A 16,616-nucleotide genomic window follows, 5' to 3' on the forward strand; every position below is an offset into this window, starting at 1 on the left:
ACTAATATATTTTTTTTCTTCATAAAGGTAATAGTCTTAACCAATGAGGATCCAGCAGTTGTATTCCCCTGCTGCCACCACACCACAAGGTATAACATCTCCTAAATTAATAAAGGTTTATCTTATTGCTTTAGAGCTGCAAAAGTCAGAAAATGAAGTAAATCTGGTCACTGCAGCTGTGTTACTCTATCATACTAGGTGGCCAATAACGGATTTCATTTCAGTTTCAGAACACACAATAAAACACTAATAGGACCATTATTAGTGGAATTGAGCAGTACATTTGTTTAGTGCTATTCTCTATAGTCTAAGCAAAATATATGTACACATAATTTCGAATATTTGAGGATACAGCTTCTAAAATGCCCAAAACTGGACACAATATGAACAAATATTGCATCAAACGTAAAAATATTGTATCTACTAAACCTTGCATGCACTTTAAATAATACATAGTTTAGCACAGAAAATATACATGGTTTCTGATTTGTGTAAGATGACTGAAGGCTCCAAGTACAGAAGGTAGCTGCGCTGTGCTTACCATATTTATTCATACATGCTTATATTTATTTTGAAACATGTACACTATGATACAGTTTAAAACAATACATCTTTATTACAGGCAATATTGTTTGATACTACATATTTCAATGCTGATTCTGCAGAAACATTGTAAAAAACAAACAAAAAAAAAGAAACAGCTGCAAGGCCAGTTTTATATAGTAAATTAGATTTCAAGATTTACTTTCCAAACACAGCTGTGCAGAATTTTTTTAATAATTGTTGCACTATGTAGAGCAAGTGCCATCTGCTGGCCATGAACATTATAACATTGGCCTGCAAGTTTGGATTTTCATCGGGGACCATAACTTCTGTGATTCAGCATGTTAATTGACGATTGGATGGGTTCTTCATGCAACTTATCCAGTTCATCTGATTGTGCAATTTTAGACAACTGTTGCACAACTTGTGATGTGTGAATGTGTGCATGTGACAAACTACATGCATGGTGGAGCTGCCACTAGACAATTAAAACAAATACAGTATCCACCAATGCCTTGACAATACAATAATGAGCTCCAACAGCAGCACAACATGGGCTCACCTTTGCTTTGGGTCTCTTGCTCCTCCTCGGTGAAGACTTGCTCCTGTATGAATGTGAGCAGTGCTCTTTGCAGCTTTGTGTCTGGAGTGTACACAAGAGGGGCCAAGTCATGCCGTCCACCAGAGCGGAGTTGGTAGCTACAGGCAATCAGGATGTCACACAGGACCGTGAAAGCCTAAAAGCAATTCAAACTTTCATGAATCACACCTTCAAAGGGGCACCAACTCTATTTTCTTTATGAGAAGGAACATGATTGATTATGGATGACATTAAATCTGTAATCTAGTATTGTCAAGTTATACAATAGTGCCACACCTAACATTCCATTAATAATAACTTGCCTATATTTGAAGAGTGGAAGTCTATCCATCCAGGGATAGCAAGATATTTAGTTTGTGCGGTGAAACAACAAATGTACCCCCAGTACCATAAACCAACATAGATGTTCCTAAGTATATTTGTTCATTCTTAATCCCCATTAATTACAAACTATGGGTGATCTATTACATTCAGTGATAATGATTAGTTTCAACATTCGACATATAAAATATGGACAAAACTAGGGGTAGAACGACTACTAATTTGATGGAGTCCAATGGAGGAGGCAAAAATGGTAAATGTATCAACTAGTCACCACTTTAAAAAACAATATTAATAAATCATGTATTTGCTCTATTTTTGCACATACCATTTCAAAACACTTTGCTGTTTTGCACCATATTTTAAAACTTTTTGGATTTCCAAAAAGTGTATATTAAAATGTTCTAAAATGTCATTTATAAGTTAATGAACTGTAGCCACAACTGTACTTCTGGCCACCTGAAAGCGCACACTTGTCAATTATAATTACATGACATGCGATTATTCAACTGCCAGTTCCTGGGGGCGACTAGTCAACTACTCACTGATACAGCTGCCTCAAATCAAATCTTCTACAGTATATCACTGTAACAATTCAAGCACGCCGGTGTAGGATTTGAAAAACAGGATTACTGCCTGACAACAAGGACATAATAACTACACAATTCCACAACAATCATGATAGCTGATTTTTGTTTAGATATTTAAAAATTCTTCTTTTTGTTAGTTACAATGCTGTTTCTCTCTCCAATGCTATGTTGTTGAAAAACTGTAAAATGTAAATGCTAGATTTACGGAATGCATCCACTGTGTTTTTTCTTCCATGCTCACATGCAACTCCAAACCGACCTGTTCTTTTACAGCTGGATGTTCATGGGAGAGGCAGTTTTGGCACATCTCACAAAATCTTCTAAGCTGGCTGCGCTGGGCCAAAACATTCTCCTGAGAGAAAAAAAAAAAAAAAAAAAAAAAAAAAAGATACATAGAATTGATAATGGTAGATCCCAGACATGCACACTTTGTTTTTAAAATCTTTTACATTACATTAAAAAGCTGTAGTGTCTCACGAGCCAGTTGCATTTTACACTGAAATAGAATTCCCCAGTGCCTGTTTACTATTCTTCAAAAGTTTAGAATTTTATGCACTTTGTCACAGCAGAACTGAAAGTCTAATAGACATTCTCCTTAATATGTAGCAAAATAATATTAGAAATTACACTATCAAGCTTGGTTATTGCTCAATTTTTTATATATTATTATAATATATCTATATATCATATAGTATATATATATATATGATAATATTATATATATATATATATATATATATATATATATATATATATATATATATAATATAAAAACACTTTTTCCCCTCAAAAAACATCTTGTAACAATAACAGTTTATCATCCAAATTTAAATGGGTGTGGTTTTCATTTACAAAACATACACATAGAAGCTGATTGCCATTGGGAACCAGAATACATGATCCATCCTTTTAAATACTATTTAGTTCACAGCACCAAAAACGTCAATATTAATTTACATTAAGACTGTAACAAAGGTGGATAAAAGATACAAATTAGATTTTTATTTAATTTAACAAATAAGCACCATCATTAAATAGTCTGCAGGAGATTAAAAAAATTGTGGTGTTTCAGTGATTTTAAAAAGGATCCAACAGTATAAGAAAATTCTTAAATTTCATCCGTTTAGGTCATTTTAATGCATTTCTTTATTTTCTGCTGAATGTTTTTTAATTTAGAAACAGCTTACCATTAAAGTCAAATGCCACCGACATTAGAATTGCAGATTGCAAAATATTCATAGATGCCGACTCAAATTACTGTCCAGCTTGTCAATTATTGATGAAAAAGTCAATCGACACAAACTGGAATCCTCACGGTTCTGGTGCATAAGAATTAAATGTACTATTTTGTTCTGTAAGTGTTCATAATGTCCATCAATATTTTATTTCAGGTGTGTCAAAGGTCAACGAAGACATGAAAAATATCGTGAAAGAGACTGTTCCTCCAAAGCTCAGATTTAATAAAAACTATGGAATATGAATGGTTTGCATTTATGAAATTAAATTCAATTCATTATTTGTATGACCATGCCATTAACTATTTTAATCAAATTCAATTGTAGTGAAGAACTTATGTTTACTTTAGTCAGTGTACCACAATCTTGTCAAATTGTACATTTATATATAATTCATTGGTGTATATTTACAACATTCTACCATAGTTTAGCCCACTATGTGCTATACTTATCAACAAGCAGACTTTGCTGACTTTAGTTTGCATAAAAAAATACCATCTATCTATATAGATACGATAAGCAGTTAACGCTATAACTAATCTTTTAGCCCTATTTTTGTGCAAAGGCACAATTTATAAGCAGTATAAAACTAGAAAAAACATGGAGGAAAGGACATTTCCTGTCAAATATGTCTTTGCACCTACTACTGAGTATTGTGACAACATTTACATGGGGTAAACAATATTGTTTACAATAAAAGTGTGAGTCCTATCACTTCAATATGAACAGATCTGAAAGACATTCCAACTGCCAGTTTATTCAGGTTATCCTTTAATGCCAGTTGCTGGTTTCAGAATTTTGTAGGCCACAAGTCTCAATGTGATAAAACTAGGATAAGAATGTCAGCTGAGAATAGTTTGATACTAATCTGTACAGTACATACCTTAGAAGAGGCACCTTCAAGACATGTGGTTATCTGCCACATAACACTGTAGCAAGTACATTGCAATGCTTGAATGGTAATCTGTTAGCAAAGAAAACAAAACAAAAGACAGCTAAATATTGGAATGCATTGGACCAAGTTCTTCTTAGGCATCATCCCCGTCAGCCACTGATAATAATCTGGTGTATTTTTGGATTCCAATGTACAACACAAAAGGGTTCTCAGACATGTCTTATATTTAAGTTAATCTGGTGCACCATTAACTCACTGATGTGAGAAATGTCACATTTGTTCTATATAGTGCTGCAGGGAAAGTTAATGGTTGTAAAAGAGAATTCATGTGTGAGAGTCATTTTGAGGCCACAGAGGTGCTTACAACTTCTCAGCTAATAAAAAGCTGTTTTACCTGGTAGGGTATGCCTCCATGTTCACTCCCTGCTGTAAGAATCCTTGAAACGCTGTCATACAGATTCCATTTTGACAGATCATGGGCACTATGAAATACAAACAAAGGCAATATTATTTCAACCTTTACAATGGACATTATTTCATTTGACATAATTCAAAATTGGAAATTCCTCCAGAACATGTGATACCATATTAACATCATAAAGTCAGGGGGTCTACACCAAAGCTTTACCTCACCATTAGTATACTATGTGCGGTAATGTGAAGCATCAAAACCAGATGAAAGCAAATCTGTCTATGTAATCTCATGAATGTTGTTTTTCTTCTGCTGGGTCGGGGCCTAGGAGTTACAGTAATATAATAATGAAAAGCAATTCCATTAACAAAATAGAAATCAAATGTGTATATGCTAGCTTGCATAAATGTGTTTCATTACTTTAAAACCTACAACACACATGCACACAAACTCATTCATTAAAATCAACACAAAAGGTATATCATACTTATGAAAGGCAGTAATTCTTTTTAGCGTGGATAAAATCTGGTAAACGACTTCTTCACTGGCAGAGGGACTTTCTCCCTAAAACAAAACATGTTTTTTTTTTTTTTAAATGCAATTTATTTTTGCTTACCTAGAAAGACAAAAAAAATGATAACTTGTTGTACCACCCCCAATAAGGACACTATTACCTCAGTCATTGTTTGCTCATTTTCAAATTACTGACAGTAACAGGTATAAAATACAGCTAATGCAGTCCAGTTTGAAGCCATCTCTCAAATAAGAGAACTATGTGACTTTGAACGAAGCATAATAGTCAGGTGCCAAATTAGTGGGAAGAGCAGTAGGGTGACCAGTGAGCTAGCCAGTGATCTAAAACAGACATGTGGAATGTGATATGACAGAAGGAAAACATTTTACTGCCAGAACAGACTGATGTATGAGAATCTCTTCAGCAGGAGGCAAGTACTGATCTAAACAGGTGCAGAGCCTGAAGAATGTAGACAAGTTAAACTCAAAACTCAAAACACTGTAATCTTGCAGAAGGTCTTCCCCAACAGCTTTCATCCACAGTATAGGGGGCCCCACATTATGCTAAACGTGTGGGGTTGGGTAGTGGCCCAACACTTTTTACAGGATGCTGTAAATACATTTTCTCCAATTCTATTTGAAGGCATATAAATAGTACCTCAGTCAAACATATAATTATGTTACCAGGCTGAGAACATTTATTACATTCCAAGAGAAGAAGCGAATTCAACATGGTGGTAAACAACCTACCATTAGTGGGTATAAGTATTTTGCTACATATCTAACTGACTAACACTTGGCATGCTACTAAGGCTGAAACACCTACCTCCTGGAGGAAGTCTTTAAGTAGATGATTGAATTTGTCCACCCACTGGTCGATAAGCTGACTCCTGGAGACATTAACTTGGTTGTGTATGGCCATCTCCTCGCTCCACAGGGCCTGGTATGTTCTAGAGCAGGCTTCCAGAACCTCTGGGTCTGTGTGCTTTTCTAGAACATCCTTCATCTGCTTCAGTAACACATCCAAGTGCTTCAAAACAAACAGGAAGTCATATAGATGCGTATGTGTAAAAGTGCTGAACTGAGCAAAGTTATTTTCAATTACTAGTCAGCTAGACTGTATCAATAGGTTTCTTAGATGTTTACCCTTTCTATACGGCTGCCGCTGCTGTAGACATCCATGTTGAAATACTGAGGTATCTGTAGAAGACTAGTCACCTTGTTTGCATCTGTTGAATACTGAAAGAGCAGAATGCAATTTAAAACAAAAAACTATTTAAAACACAAGGTGCTACTGTATTGCTTTCTAATATGTATAAAAAGCAAATAAGCACCTTGGCCAGAAGTTCTGGAAGCACCACAATGAAATGTTCAATGATTTTGACACAATCATCCACCTGAACTTTCCTTTCTTTAGCAGGAAAAACCTGGTTAAAAAAAAAAAAAACAGTATTAAAGAATTAAGTAACTAAGAATTATGTTTTTAAGCACAAATACCTAATTATGAGATATGAGCTGTTATTTTATCAATATTAGTAGTGGAGACTGTTATCATGTAAGTAAAGCCTAATTTGTTTGGCTTGTAGACCACACTATAATTTCTTTTTTCAATGTCTGTTTTGAGGTTGCTCGGAGACGATGCCATCTTGTAAACAACAGCACGTTTAGAATGCAATGCCGTGTTCAATAATGATTTCTCTTTAAAGTACATCTCTTTTCATTGTAATATTCTGTGTACTCTATAAAAACCCTATTATTTCACCCTTCCTTTCATTCTTCATTTCCTTCTTGTATTTCGTATACTGGATCTATACGTTTGTTCTTATTGAAATGGTATCTATTGTTGTAGTTGATTGTATAATTGTAGGCTACTTCATGTCAAAACTTACCGCTTTCACAAGAATGTTAATATAATTTTTAATATGAACGTTGCTATTCTGTTTTGTCAGACCTTTTTCCCAGTCCCTCTCCCAGCAGGTGGATGTCCCTCTGCAGTCTGCCGCACCGAGGCCAGAAGGATCTCAATAAGAATGGATTCCTCAGAGTCATTCAGAACTGAGGGAATAAACAATTTGACAGCTAACCCATATGTTACACCTGTTCTCACTAGATAGTTCTTTTGTACGCATTCTGCCTGAATTAAACAACTCTACTAGCCGGCATACAGTACTACAGGGGAAAAGCAGGGACTATGTATGTGCTGATAGCTAGGCTTGCTGGTGCCATATGTTAAGGTTTTACAGGAAATTTCACTAAGTGATGTGGGTCAGTATTACCTAAAGAGGAGCACATTTTTATGGTAAAAAGTTTCTAAATCTGTAAAAGTGCAACCAAAAAAAAAAAAAAAGGATGAAAAACACCACATTTTTATTCTATGCATTACATTATTGGAGTCCTTTGGACAATTTGCACATGAACCTAATTTTCATTAAGAATGCCATTGAGACAAACGTCACTGGTCACTGTGCTTCAAAGAAAGATACAGTCAATAGCAGTGGGAACCAGACATTAAAACTCTGAAAAGAAAAGGCAGTAGTGAAAGCTTCTCAGAGCATCTCTCTTACCTCCCCCTTGTTGCGGGTTGTCCAGTAGAAGCGCAGTCACAGACTCCCAGTCCTTCAGTACAGGGGACGCGCAGTCCCACAGGCTGTCCACTAGATAGGACACGTGCTTGTGCAACTGCAAACAAAGACAGGTGAATTCTCTTCAAGTCTTTTCAGAAGCAATGTTTGCAGGAATAGCAAGCATGCCAAAAAAGTATATAACTAGAAACCACAATACAGAACATGCAGTAGGATATTAAAATGTGTGGATGTACATATCCATTTAAGCGATGTCGTCTACAGACAGTTGTTCTTAGCCCAGGAATTTAGAAAGGATAATTGAGACAACTTCCTGTTTATTTGTGTGTGATGGTTTTGTGATGTAGGCTAATATCACCAGTCATTTTATTTGTCGGAGTCAAGCCCAGCCTTTAAAAGCAAGCCGATAAGCCAGAGTGACATTAGCCTTTAAAAACCACATAGAGATTACTGCCTTACGTACTATCAGTTTTATGTCACAGACGATGAGGAATGACCAAATAACTGCAGCATTGAAAGAAGTTATAAAAACTGATTCCTCAAGAGTGGCATAAAAACTGATGGAACACAAGATTCCAGGCAGGTACCTATTTCTACCACACAGTTAGTTCAATTTTCTTAAAATGTATTGTTTTATTATGTATAAAGGACTAGTTTTTATTTCTCTGTGGTATTTCTCTGCATTGTCCATTAAAACAGCATTAGAATTGTTATCAAACAGGCAACAGATACAGTACAATGTGTCAGAAGCATGACATCAATTGAAACAGTAAACCAGGATCACAGATCTGGCTACTTGGTTTGACTGTGATGATTGTTAGAGATTTTTATATGACAGATTTTACTTAATTTAGTGTGATCGAAACAGTTTCAAGCGCTAGATCAAACAGTGTCATACTTATAAAAGTTTTGCATGGCATACCGTGGTAAATTCATTGCAAAGCGTAGTAAAGCACAAGATAACATGGTAAAGGAATGTGAGTGTTGGATTAAAGTACATCACAATCAGCCAATAGCACATCACTATAATACTATAATAGAGTATGCCTGTGTATGTACAGAGATGTATCAAATATCGATTCCTGACCTCATTCTCCTGAAAGAACTGTATGAGAGCTTTAATAGTGGAGGTGTTATGATTGCTTCTCCCTTTTCCTTTTGATGCTCCATCTTCTTGTTCTGGTACTTGGTGATGGCTAAGCAGACTGTGAAAGAAAAGAGCAACCCTTCGTAAATCTCGTGTCATGGGAGTCTGGCAAGCACTACAACACAGCAATCCACACAAGCAACAACTGACAAAACTTTAATCTCCAGACACTGCTCACAACAACAACCCGGGGAGATTTACTTTCTCCCTCAACTATTGAAATGGCAGGCGTTTAGTATAAATTATATTTCATCATGTTTATAGTTCAATATTTTAAATCTGTCTGGTTAGCATTTTAGTATTGTATTACTCTGATATTTATCAGTCAAAATGTTACTTGTTTACACAATACATGCCAATTCTTTATTGAATTAAGAAGCACAAGTTTATGTGTTATGGTAAAAGTCAGAATACTTTGTTAGGCTTCGGGAGCAACTCCATTAGTGGTTATAAGTATTTTACTACATATCTAACTGACTAATACACCTGGCATAATACTAAGGCTGAGTCTACCATGCTCCAATTGCAAGTAAACATTTCTATTCACTGCTTGTATTTGTTGCATTTTGTGTCATAAAGAAACTGTGATTTTCTGTTGAAAACAAAGGTCCTATGATTTCATTTGCATTTAACAGAATGCTACTTTTCATCAAACTACTATGTATTAGGAGTAGAATATCCTGCAACACCATTGTGAATTGTTTTATACGCAAATTTTCCAGAACGTTGGTTGTTCTACATAAGTAGATGACAATATTGTTCAGTATCAGGTTGAATTGCTCAACTGTGCATTACTGTAAGCTTGTAATGATTATTTTGTTAATGGAACATTTGCATGGCGAGATACATATATTGTTCGACATCAATGTCAAAGTTAATGGAAAATGTGTATGCATGAATAAATACATTCTTCAACGATATATCTGCATTTACCAATACGCTTTGGTAAATCATAAGATTAACCAGCAAATGTCTGAAAAGCAATCTTTTTCTTCATAATTTCAGACATTTACCATCTTGTTTTGTAAATGTTGACATCTGCCTGTAAAACTTAAAATTGACCACATTCAGATTTTTACTGTAGCAAACACCAAATTAGCCAAAAAAATGTGAGCATGCAAGTAAAACAATGCACAGGGAAGCTAAGCATTGCTGGTCTCTGTATTAGATCACTTGAGCCAATTATTTTATGTAACAGGCAAAAAATGGCCTATCATTGTTTGCCAATTTCATGAAAAAGGGCACAATTGCAGACAATGGTCTATGCTGTGTACAACTTTAGAGCTTTTCACCTTTAAAACAAATAGCATTAGAATGACATTAAATACTATGCACACAACAAACGATTTCTACACATGGTAGTGTTAGTCCACTTCTAGTAATGATGATGTATGTTTCTTTGTTTTAAAGAATAAACCTACTTTTTATACAGGAACTCTCCTGCTGTTGTAGCCAATGGCCTGTGTGAGGAATATACAATCTGGTACATGGCTTTACAGTCTTCAAGCGACAAAACATCCTCACAATTCCTAAAGAAAGAAAAACGGATTCATATTAGTTATTACAGAATCTGAATGTATCATTAATAACCTCCAACCGTTGTAACTACCGTAATTTTTTTAAATCAGAATTGCACTTTTTTGATGCAAATAAATGTTCAAATTTGGATGAAGTCCAAGTTTGTGTTGGATTCAAGACTGTATTTGGAAGTGCTTTCCTGCTTTGTTTGTCCAGCTCTGAGGTGCCAAGTGGTAATGTGGAGGGCACCCATCTTCAGTAGGTCTGCAAGCACGATTTATTTCTGTTTTAGGTCCCGGAGAAATGTCCGTTCTACCTCTGCTTTAGACACAGAGAAACTTCTATCTTGAATAACAGAGATTTGAAGAATTGACAATTGCACGCTAAATTGCCGTTCTAAAACACTTTCAAATGCATTGTTTGCTTGTGATTAACAAAGTGATCAATGATCCCCAGTGCTGAAGACCATTTTGTACATGCCTTTTAAGCCCGGAATAATTCTGGTCGCTCTTCTTTGCACTCTTTCTAGAGCAGCAATATCTTTTTTATAGCGAGGTGACCAGAACTGAACACAATATTCAAGATGAGGTCTAACTAGTGCATTGTACAGTTTTAACATTACTTCCCTTGATTTAAATTCAACACTTTTCACAATGTAACCAAGCATCTTGTTAGCCTTTTTTATAGCTTCCCCACATTGTCTAGATGAAGACATTTGTGAGTCAACAAAAACTCCTAGGTCTTTTTCATAGATTCCTTCTCCCATTTCAGTATCTCCCATATGATATTTATAATGTACATTTTTATTTCCTGCGTGCAGTACCTTACACTTTTCTCTATTAAATGTCATTTGCCATGTGTCTGCCCAGTTCTGAATCTTGTCTAGATCATTTTGAATGACCTTTGCTGCTGCAACAGTGTTTGCCACTCTTCCTACTTTTGTGTCGTCTGCAAATTTAACAAGTTTGCTTACTATACCAGAATCTAAATCATTAATGTAGATTAGGAATAGCAGTGGACCTAATACTGATCCCTGTGGTACACCGCTGGTTACCACACTCCATTCTGAGGTTTTTCCTCTAATCAGTACTTTCTGTTTTCTACATGTTAACCACTCCCTAATCCATGTACATGTGTTTCTTTGAACCCCAACTGTGTTCAGTTTGAGAATTAATCTTTTGTGTGGGACTTTGTCAAAAGCTTTCTGGAAATCTAAATAAACCATGTCATATGCTTTGCAATTATCCATTATCGATGTTGCATCCTCAAAAAAATCAAGTAAGTTAGTCAGACACGATCTCCCTTTCCTAAAACCATGTTGACTGTCTCCCAGGACCCTGTTACCATATAGGTAATTTTCCATTTTGGATCTTATTATAGTTTCCATAAGTTTGCATATAATAGAAGTCAGGCTTACTGGTCTGTAGTTACCTGGTTCAGTTTTGTTTCCCTTTTTGTGGATCGGTATTACGTTTGCAATTTTCCAGTCTGTCGGTACCACCCCTGTGTCAAGAGACTGCTGCATGATCTTGGTTAGCGGTTTGTAAACTACTTCTTTCATTTCTTTGAGTACTGCTGAGAGGATCTCATCTGGCCCAGGGGATTTGTTTATTTTAAGAGCTCCTACTCCCTTTAACACTTCTGCCTCAGTTATGCTAAAGTTATTTAAAACTGGATAGGAACTGGATGACATGTGTGGCATGTTGTCAGTATCTTCCTTTGTAAAAACTTGTGAAAAGTAATCATTTAATATATTTGCTATTTTTTTTTCTTCATCTACGATTTTGCCATTTGTATCTCTTAAACATTTAATCTCCTCTTTGAATGTTCGCTTGCTGTTGTAATATTAGAAAAACATTTTGGAATTGGTTTTAGCTCCCTTAGCAATGTTCATTTCTATTTCTCTCTTGGCCTTTCTAACTTCCTTTTTGACTTGCATTTGCAGTTCTGTGTACTCTTTCTGCGTACTTTCTTTTTGGTCCTTTTTTAACGCTCTGTAAAGTGCCTTTTATCGCTGAATATTTTTTTTTAATTGATCTATTAAACCATTTTGGCAATTTAGTTTTACATTTACATTTGTCTACTTTAGGGATGTAATTGTTTTGCGCCTCTAGTACTACATTTTTGAAGAACAACCATCCTTCTTCTGTGGGTGTTTTCTCTATTTTACTCCAATCTACTTCTGTTAGTCTCTGTTTCATACCTTCATAGTTTGCTTTTCTAAAATTGTAAACCTTAGCTTTAGTCATTACTTTTGGGGTTTTAAAAAACACTTCAAATGAGACCATGTTGTGGTCTGAGTTTGCCAGTGGTTCTCTGACCTCTGTTTTAGTTATTCTATCTTCATTATTTGAAAAGACTAAATCAAGGCATGCCTCCCCTCTAGTCAGTGCCTTGACAAATTGTGTTAGGAAGCAGTCATTTGTCATTTCCACCATTTCTATTTCATCCTTCGTGCTACCCACCGGGTTTTCCCATTTTATTTGGAGGAAGTTGAAATCCTCCATTAGTATGGCTTCTACTTTGCTACACACATTTCTAATGTCATTGTATAACTGATTATTGTGCTCACCGTCTGAATCTGGCGGTCTATAGCATGCTCCTATTATTATGCCCTTTAAATTTTTGTCCGTTATTCTGACCCATATTGATTCGGTTTTATTTTCTGTCCAGGTTTAACACCTGGACTTCAAGACTGTTTCTTATGTATAGCGCTACCCCTCCTCCTCTTCTGTCCTGCCTGTCTTTCCTATACAGTGTATACCCACAAATATTATATTCGTCCCCATCACTCTCAGACAACCACGTTTCTGTAACACCTATCACAACATAGTCTACCATGTGACATCCTCAATGGCTCACCTAGTAAAAGCACCACTGCATGTACTGTAGTGCAGGTTAACCATAGACATGTGGGCCCTTGTCTCCAGGGTGCCCCTTATGAGTCTACCACAGTAAAAGCATAGTAAAGTATAATGAAGCACACTGAATGCATGTTACAGTATATGTAAACATCGGAAATGCCAGTGATGTATGGCAAATGCATAGTTTAAACATGGGAAAAGCATGGGAAAACTGCAGCATTACTGTGGTAAACTTAAAAGTCTGCAGGCTTGTTAGTGTACATCCGTTACTTAGGTTTGCTGGGTTAAAAGAAGGCACTGGCTTGACTGAGAGAACAGAGGGCTCCCATTGATCTTCAGTTCTCCTACTCGGTTAGTGAGTTGCAACAGTGAGCCAACATTAGAACATCAAGGGCAAGGAAACGGGTACATTTTATCATAAAGGGGCACATACACTATTATTTATCAACTCAGGCTAGTTAACTTACTGTGATATGAGCATCAGCAATTTCATTGCTTGCGTTGCTACTTCATGGTCTTTGTCCAATATCATAGACATAATTCTGTCCTGATAGATCAGAAAACAATACAGTGAAAATGTTGCCTGAACACTGGATGGAAGCATTTACGTTCTGAAAAATATAGTACTGCTATCACTAGCTTTAACTACATGACTTATTCAAAGATATGCCCTGGCTGATACATATTTATGCAAGTGTTCCAATATATTCAATGCTTCAGGCGTACTGTTATTTAAGCAATACAATGCATGGGGTTCTTTCCTTGGCTGTCAGTTAATGACCAGGTGGCGTTGTTTTAGGGCCTAAGGAGAACCTGGAGGTGCTCTACATTATAATATTGTATGTGGACCACTCATTAACCTAGTGGTAATAGGCCAACCTGGAGTATAATATCAACATTATGAATGAAATCATTTTGCATTTTATTGTTCAAGATGCCTTATCTATTTTTAAGAGCTTTTGTAATACTGGCATGTTAAACACTATATATTTGAGCAATATGAATGTTACAAATTCAATTCATAGAGAACAAATAAACTAAATATTATTACCTTAAAGCGGCTTGTAAAAAGCTCCAGCTTTGAAATAAAAATTGTGTTGCTGTAAAGCCCCTGTAATCCCAACACACACTTTAGACGAACTTCTGTTTGCTAGAAGAAAAAGATAATGATCTGTATTCATATATCTGAGTATAATCATACTGGATAGATACACTTAAATCTGATTTTCAGTGTTGCCCTGTCGTCATTCACAAGGATGTGGGATTTAAAGACAATATAAAAAAGTTTTCCTTAGTAGGAATTTAGCAAGAACAAAGTGAAACGTTACTGTAAATCTGTAGATAATGACATGGGAACTCAAATGCCTGTTGTAAAGCAGATACAAGTCAAATAACTGCATAACAACCTTCTTCAGCATGGTGTGGGGACATGCACATTCACAGACTGTTATAATAAGATGTTCCACAAAAACACAGAAAACACCTACAGTGTCTACTTGGTATTATTAGATCCTTGAGGATAATTCTTTGTGACCATACAATGGCATGATTTAGATTTCTTCTCAATTTAAAAAACAAAATACTATCTTGAATTTGTATTGTGGCATTCTATCTGGCTCCCTAAATCCATCTACAGTACATCATGAGTTCTTAGATTAATGCCTCAGTGTCCTCTTATTGCTCAACTGAGGTTAATCTAGTTATAGGGTCCTTTGTCTTCCAATGTTAAGAAAACCCAGCGTCTAACTGCTGCCCAAGAGTCTTTTTAGTGTATTTCTGACTGTAAAAATATGCACTCTGCCAACATACTGTAAGTATTCCAATGTGACAATAGAGCTCCTTCACTAATAATATTATTATTATTATTATTAGTATTATTATTAATAATAATAATAATAATAAAACCAAAAAGGCAATTTATTATTATTATTATTATTATTAATAATAATAATAATAATAATAATAATAATAATAATAATAATAATAAAACCAAAAAGGCACTTTTCCTTTACAGACCTTGTCGTTCAGCATCCACCCAACATACTTTAAGTAGCTGTCATTTAAAAAAAACGGGCTGTACATTTTCATCCAGATGCCTATCTCTTCCATACAGTTAGCTCGGATCTCAGGTGTCACATCACTGAAATAACCCAAAAAACAAGATCAGATATTTCACAGATCAATTTTCTCAGCACATTGATACAGTCCAATCACACCTAAGAGCACAGCAGTTAACACTGCAGGCGTGTACACAGTTCTACAAATCATAACTCCACTCAAAATTGCAGAATAGTAAACTAATACAATCTATTAAGATAGATATCCATGTGCACTTTTATTTATTTGTTTTGAAAACGATGTCATTGGTTACCATAGGGTACTTTCTGTTTTTATATATTATTAAAAATAAATTTCACTTGAAGCACTATCATCTCTGGCATTTGAGAATGCTGTTCAAATTGTGTCCACACCAAAGATCACTGTTGGCTTTATTTAACTAAATAAAAATGTGATTTAGCAAATGTAATGAAAAAAATGCGTAACCATTACATCTTAAAATACATTGAAATGCCTTCAACAAAATGTGTTCCACTTATTTTGAAAAGCCAATATATACAGTGGCTTGCGAAAGTATTGACCCCCCTTGGCATTTTTCCTATTTTGTTGCCTTACAACCTGGAATTAAAATTGATTTTTTGGGGGTTTGTATCATTTGATTTACACAACATGCCTACCACTTTGAAGATGCAAAATATTTTTTATTGTGAAACAAACAAGAAATAAGACAAAAAAACAGAAAACTTGAGCGTGCATAAGTATTCACCCCCCCAAAGTCAATACTTTGTAGAGCCACCTTTTGCAGCAATTACAGCTGCAAGTCTCTTGGGGTATGTATCTATAAACTTGGCACATCTAGCCACTGGGATTTTTGCCCATTCTTCAAGGCAAAACTGCTCCAGCTCCTTCAAGTTGGATGGGTTCCGCTGGTGTACAGCAATCTTTAAGTCATACCACAGATTCTCAATTGAATTGAGGTCTGGGCTTTGACTAGGCCATTCCAAGACATTTAAATGTTTCCCTTTAAACCACTCGAGTGTTGCTTTAGCAGTATGCTTAGGGTCATTGTCCTGCTGGAAGGTGAACCTCTGTCCCAGTCTCAAATTTCTGGAAAACTGAAACAGTTTCCCTCAAGAATTTCCCTGTATTTAGCGCCATCCATCATTCCTTCAATTCTGACCAGTTTCCCAGTCCCTGCCGATGAAAAACATCCCCACAGCATGATGCTGCCACCACCATGCTTCACTGTGGGGATGGTGTTCTCGGGGTGATGAGAGGTGTTAGGTTTGCGCCAGACATAGCGTTTTCCTTGATGGCCAAAAAGCTCAATTTTAGTC

The 16,616-nt window shown here is 35.7% G+C and overlaps 1 protein-coding gene across 2 annotated transcripts in view; it reads right to left on the reverse strand.

Annotated features, from left to right (window-relative positions):
- Positions 1 to 16,616, reverse strand: part of si:ch211-269e2.1 (cohesin subunit SA-2) — a 35,990-nt gene that overhangs the window by 9,173 nt on the left and 10,201 nt on the right. For both annotated transcript variants that reach the window (XM_041258899.1, XM_041258900.1), the window contains exons 11-25: positions 15,238 to 15,361; positions 14,273 to 14,371; positions 13,689 to 13,768; positions 10,261 to 10,368; positions 8,780 to 8,897; positions 7,675 to 7,789; positions 7,062 to 7,165; positions 6,445 to 6,537; positions 6,257 to 6,349; positions 5,937 to 6,140; positions 5,085 to 5,161; positions 4,580 to 4,667; positions 4,174 to 4,254; positions 2,315 to 2,407; positions 1,106 to 1,280 (exon numbers count right to left, since the gene is read on the reverse strand). In XM_041258899.1, coding sequence (XP_041114833.1) covers positions 1,106 to 1,280; positions 2,315 to 2,407; positions 4,174 to 4,254; positions 4,580 to 4,667; positions 5,085 to 5,161; positions 5,937 to 6,140; positions 6,257 to 6,349; positions 6,445 to 6,537; positions 7,062 to 7,165; positions 7,675 to 7,789; positions 8,780 to 8,897; positions 10,261 to 10,368; positions 13,689 to 13,768; positions 14,273 to 14,371; positions 15,238 to 15,361 — 1,652 coding nt within the window. The remainder of the gene's footprint in view (positions 1 to 1,105; positions 1,281 to 2,314; positions 2,408 to 4,173; positions 4,255 to 4,579; positions 4,668 to 5,084; positions 5,162 to 5,936; positions 6,141 to 6,256; positions 6,350 to 6,444; positions 6,538 to 7,061; positions 7,166 to 7,674; positions 7,790 to 8,779; positions 8,898 to 10,260; positions 10,369 to 13,688; positions 13,769 to 14,272; positions 14,372 to 15,237; positions 15,362 to 16,616) is intronic.

This window comes from Polyodon spathula, chromosome 9 (assembly GCF_017654505.1).
Source record: "Polyodon spathula isolate WHYD16114869_AA chromosome 9, ASM1765450v1, whole genome shotgun sequence".
NCBI classification, from domain to species: Eukaryota; Metazoa; Chordata; class Actinopteri; order Acipenseriformes; family Polyodontidae; genus Polyodon; species Polyodon spathula.